The sequence below is a fragment of the Belonocnema kinseyi genome, chromosome 8 (genome assembly GCF_010883055.1).
Source record: "Belonocnema kinseyi isolate 2016_QV_RU_SX_M_011 chromosome 8, B_treatae_v1, whole genome shotgun sequence".
NCBI classification, from domain to species: domain Eukaryota; kingdom Metazoa; phylum Arthropoda; class Insecta; order Hymenoptera; family Cynipidae; genus Belonocnema; species Belonocnema kinseyi.
Window position 1 is genome coordinate 32,425,553 of NC_046664.1, and position 5,565 is coordinate 32,431,117.

General features: G+C 25.2%; 1 protein-coding gene across 1 annotated transcript in view; it reads left to right on the forward strand.

The window, feature by feature from the left end:
- The window catches only part of LOC117178211 (ribosomal RNA processing protein 1 homolog), a 27,775-nt gene extending 22,628 nt beyond the window's left edge, over positions 1–5,147 (forward strand). The window contains exon 8 of the mRNA XM_033369515.1: positions 4,605–5,147. Within this exon, the coding sequence (XP_033225406.1) occupies positions 4,605–4,898 (294 nt within the window). The 3' untranslated portion in view covers positions 4,899–5,147. The remainder of the gene's footprint in view (positions 1–4,604) is intronic.
- Positions 5,148–5,565: the final 418 nt, after the last annotated feature.

The window sequence follows — 5,565 nt, forward strand, 5'->3', positions numbered from 1 at the left end:
TATAGAGCTCCAAGGAGATTATGTTGAAAAATAAAAAAAAAATTACCAAAAAAAAATTGTTTTTATACTTCATTCTAAGGACTTATTGAACTACCCTCGTATATAAAAATAGTTGAAAATTAACTTACAAAATAGCTCATTTTTCAACCAAAGAGATGAATTTTCAATTGAAATGATAAATTTCTACAAAAAAAGTTGTTAACTAAAGATTTTAACTTTTTAACGAGTATTTACATTTTAATTCCAAGAAAGATGATCACTGAACAAAAAATTTAGTATGTATTCGATATTGTTTAGAAGATTTCAAAAGATTTAAAATATTTTAATGATTTCAAATGAATACAACAGGTTTCAACAATATTTGTAAGATTTCATAAAAATTTAATGTTACAATAGACTAAAATTCAAAGCGTTTTAAAGATTTTAAACGAGTTCACTTTTTTTAAAAAAAAATTTCAAAATATTTCATAAGTATTTCAAAGAATTTATATACGATTTCAGAACGTTTCAAAGGTTTCAAGAAATTTCAGAAGATTTCAATTATTTCAAACGAACATAAAAGTTTTCACAAACAAAGATTCAAAAAAGATTTCATAAATATTTCAAATATTTCATAATTATTTCAAAAGATTTCACAGAAATTTACAGATTTTACATAGATTTTCAATATTTAAAAAGATTTCAACGATTCAAAAAGATTTCAAAGACTTTACAAAGATTTAAAAATATTCCTAAAAATGTTACAAAGATGTCTTATCTTCGCAAAAAATGAAGAATTTGTCTGCTTTCTTTAAAAATTGTTGTCCAATAAAAAAATGAAATGTTTCATCTTTTACATGCCCAACAAACGGTTATTTCATTATTCGATGTAAAAAAAAGAAGGAGATTTGAGAATGGCCTTAAATTTTGTTTCTAGGAATCGTTGGACACTGTAAAATGTAATCATTCTTTTGTAGTTTCTCTACTTTTTACATTAATTCTTTAAATATTTTTGTATTATTTATACCAATGCTGATTGTCATATAATTGTTTTCTATTAGGAATGGTTAAACTGCGATACGCCACCTGGTGAAAAAAATCCGAACTAGAAAGAATAGGTACGATTTTAAAGATGCATTTTAATTTGCGCATAAAAATGTTTATTATAATATCATTCAGTTAAAAATGCGCATTTCCATTTAATAATGATTTTTAAAATTGAATTGTTCTTTAAAATTTTTAAAGTGAATAATAATTAATTTTAGAAGAGGATTCGAAATCAGTTCGCAATTTTAGAATTTCCAGTTTCTAACGTTAAAAATTATGTAAACTATTTAAATTGGAAAGTATTATTAGTTAAACAAATGTAAACGCCGGATTAAAACTTTATAAACTGTTAACAATGTTTAAATAACCTTAAAATAATATTTTAATAATTAAAAGCTTTTATTAAATTTCACATATTATTTTAGTCTAAAATATTCCATCTTTAAACCATTCAATTTGACATTTTTAAATTAAAAAGCATAATAATTACTTAATATTTAGAAATATCTGACTGTTTATTTAAAATCAGTAATTATACTTCAATATTAAAAACTAAATTTTGAACGTCAGATTTTAATGGCTCTATTAATAAAAAACTTAATTTTTAAGTCAAATTGTTGAACTTCGATGTATAAATAACAATTGAACACATATTATTCTATAAATAAGTTCAAGGAATTTGAAGAAATATTGAGAAGTTTTTAAAAAATTCAAATTCAATTAAAAATTTGAAATGATTTGAAATAATTTAAATAAAGTGTCTACGTGTACCGACAAAATTCGGCTATCAGTAACAAAATTTCGGTGTAAATAGCCCACGCCATAATTTAGAACAAAATCTAGTTTTTGGCAGATTTCGAACCAAAATAAACAATAAAATTTAAAATTGCTTTAAATTATATATTTTTGAAATTTTTTTATTCATTGATTGATTATTCAATTTAGACTTTAGAGAATAGAAAATTACAACATGGATTTATATTTTTAGAACTGAATCTGAATGTTTGAAATTCAAGAGTTCCACTTTGATTGCTTTCATTTTCTTGGATTCAAACGGCCACCCTAATCGTCTATTATTCGTATAATTTTGCATAATCTAGATCAAAGTGATCGCTATATACATTAATTAATGTTTATTCAATCTTAAATTCCTTGAAACTTACATGAAATAGCGAAATAATTGTTTTTTTTAACCTATTTCACAAAAATGTGTTTTTTCACCGTATAAGATGGAACTTCTATCTAAAACCATTTGATTTTTTATGAAAAATTGTTTTTAGCATTCAATCATTGTTTTATACTTCACAAAACTATCGTAAAAACACTTTTATGCAAAAGTTAATGTAGAGCTTTCAAATTGTACCTACTCTTTCTGGTTCCAGTTTTTGGCACCAGATGGCGAAATGTGAGACCACCATTCCCAATATAATAATTTTTCTGTCACGTATGTGCAATCTTGTCCCATGTAATCTTGCAGTTTATTAGTAATGGTGGTCCACGATTTCGCCACCTGGTGCCGAAAACTGGAACTAGAAAGAGTAGGTACAATTTTAAAGATGTATTTTATTTTTTGCCTAAAAGTGTTTTTACGATTTTTTTGTGAAGTTTAATACAATTATTAAACATTAAAAACAAATTTTCATAAAAAACAAATCGTTTTAGGTAGAATTTCAATCTTATAGATTAAAAAAAACACAATAGTAAATATTTTATGTATAAATTAATAATGTTTGCTTCAAAATAAGTCCATTTAAGAAATATTTTCTGAATGCAATTCTAAAAATTCGATTATGTAAAATTCAAAGGAATTAAAGCTATATTATTTCTAATTAAAATCGTTCCAAATTGAAAAATTTTAGACTAAATTATTTTTTAAATGGACAACTTTATTACAAAGGAGTTGAAATTGTATTACTTCTTATTCAAAGCTTTTAAAATTGAACAATCTCATTTTGAGTTGAAGAATCTCGAATCTGAATTGGCAACAACTTTCTTCTAAAGATTACCCTTTTAGATATGAGCTTTATTATTTGGTTGAGAATTTAATAATTTTCTTTAAAATATATTGATTTTGGTTACAAATTATTTACAGTTTTTATTTTAGTCATTTAGTGTTAGAAAGTGAACTGGAATCTTCTTTGGAAATTTTTCTTGAATAAAACTGTAACTTTTCGGTTGAAAATTTAACTCTTTTTTTTGTTGTTGAAAGTTGGTCTTTTTTATTTAAAAATTCATATGCTTTGGTAAAAATGTTATCTTTATTGGATAAAAAATCAACAATTTTGTTAAACAGTCATAATTTTGGTTTGAAAATTCTACTGTATAAATATAATATTTCGGTGTTGAAAAAAGAACTGAAATATTTTCTGAATGAAAAATCAACTATTTAAAAAAATTTGTTTCTGTTTTTATTTAATTAAAAATCCATATGTTTTATGAAAAATTTCATCTTTTTTTAATAAAAATTATACTATTTGGTAGAGAATTCAACTATTTTGTTAAAAATTCATCCTTTTCGGTCGAAGGAAGAAGTTTATTTTTTTAATTAAAAAATCAATTTTTGATCTTGCAGAATCAACTGAAATCTGTTTGGAAGAAAGCTCAACTTTTTGTTTTCGTAATTAAAAATGTGTCTGCTTGAAGAGAAATTTAATCTTTTTTTGATAAAAATGCAACTATGTAATAGAGAATTCAACAATTTAGTTCAAAATTCATTCTTTTTTGTTAAAAATTCGTCTTTGATGGAAAATTAATTTTTTTCATAGAAACTTGTTTCTTTTTTAAAATTTCATACTTTGTTCGTGAAAACTCAACTGAAATCTTTTTGGTTAAAAATCATTCTTCTTTGCTCGAATGTTTATTTTTTTCATTGAAATTTTCTTTTTATTTTATTTTCTTTGGTTGCAAATTTAGCTGTTTAGTGGAATATACTGTTTTTTTTGTGTGTAAAATTCATTTTTTAACAAAAAATGTAACTTTCATTTTTTTAAGATTGATCTTTTTTAATTGAAAATTCGCATTTTTTGTTAAAAAATAATAATTTTTTCAGTCATATTTAGAATTCTTTTTGTTTCTAATAAATTTCATTCTTTTTTATTGAAATATAAACCGTGACACTTTTTCGTTGGGAATTTGACTTTTCAGGTTGAATATTCAACTAGTATTTTAATAATTCAATTATTTTGTCAAGAAACCATCTTTTATAATAGAAAAGACTTTTCTGAAAATGAATTAATAAATTTGAAAATTTTAAATTTGTATATGAAATACTGTTTTATTCCGTTTATAAAATATTCTATATTAAAAGTATTACAATATTAAAATGATAATATTTGAATATTAATGATTTAAAATGAAAAATTAATGAAGGAAAAGTCTGAGAATTTAAAAAATGTTCTCGGTTTCGCATTTTACCATAAGATCGTACCTATTCTTTCTAGTTCGGATTTTTGTCACCATGTGGCGTATCGCAGTTTCACCATTCCCAATTGTACACCAAAAATCTGAGTAATTAACCCCTTGTTTTTTTTTTGTGAGTATTTTCTAACTGTCTTTTAACTGAGTTAATTTGATTTCAGAAGCTGCCCTATGCGCCGGAAAAGAATAAGCCAGCTTTCAAGACACCAGAAAAGAATAAGATTGTATTTACGACGCCAGAAAAGAATAAGTTAGCTTTTACGACACCGAGTAAGAAACGGGTAAAAATTATGTTGCAGCGAAACACAGCGCAGCACACTTCCGAATATTTCCAGCAGCTTCGACAAAGTCCTCAGATTCCTTATGACGCTAATCGTAAACCTCGAGCTGGAGTCTTGAAACCGAGCCCTCTCCCGAGTCCGATAAATCCTTTTTATAAAAGGAACTCGAAATGAATTGCCCAGGACGGTGAAAAATTGAACAATGTGATCAGTGATTGAATGCGTCGAGTCATTTAAATGACCATATATATTTTTACCTTTGATCTGAAATCTGAACGTAGTTAATTTGTATACATTCTTATCTCTATTTCAGAATTTCGCGAGCGTTCACTTCGATTATCATATCATATACGAATGATACTTTTACCGGCTTGTAAATATCGCAAATAAAAGCATCGCATTGCACTTTATTAGACTAAAAAACAAACCTTTTTCGTCACTGAAATTTGGAATTCCATTGTTTATAATTAAATATAGCCAGGGTGGCCGCTCGACCGCAAAATGAGAGTGAATTTATTTCATGACTGAGAGTTTTATATGATATGATGCTATATAAAATAAGTTCGATTTCAACTTTTCTACTGAGGACGGCGACTTGGCCGAAAAATTACCGGGTATTTAATTTTAAAACGGGGAGGATTAAACTTCGGATCGCAGAAAAAATCATGTTTTGATTATTTTTATAATTTTGTTCAATTTCCAAAAGTGATTTTTACTTTATCTACAGTTGCAGATTTGTCGGATTATCTCAGTTTACTCTAATTAAATGATAATTTATTATTTTCTATTACAAAACAAACCTTTTGCCATTTTTTTGTGTTGACCTAAGTTTGATAATCGA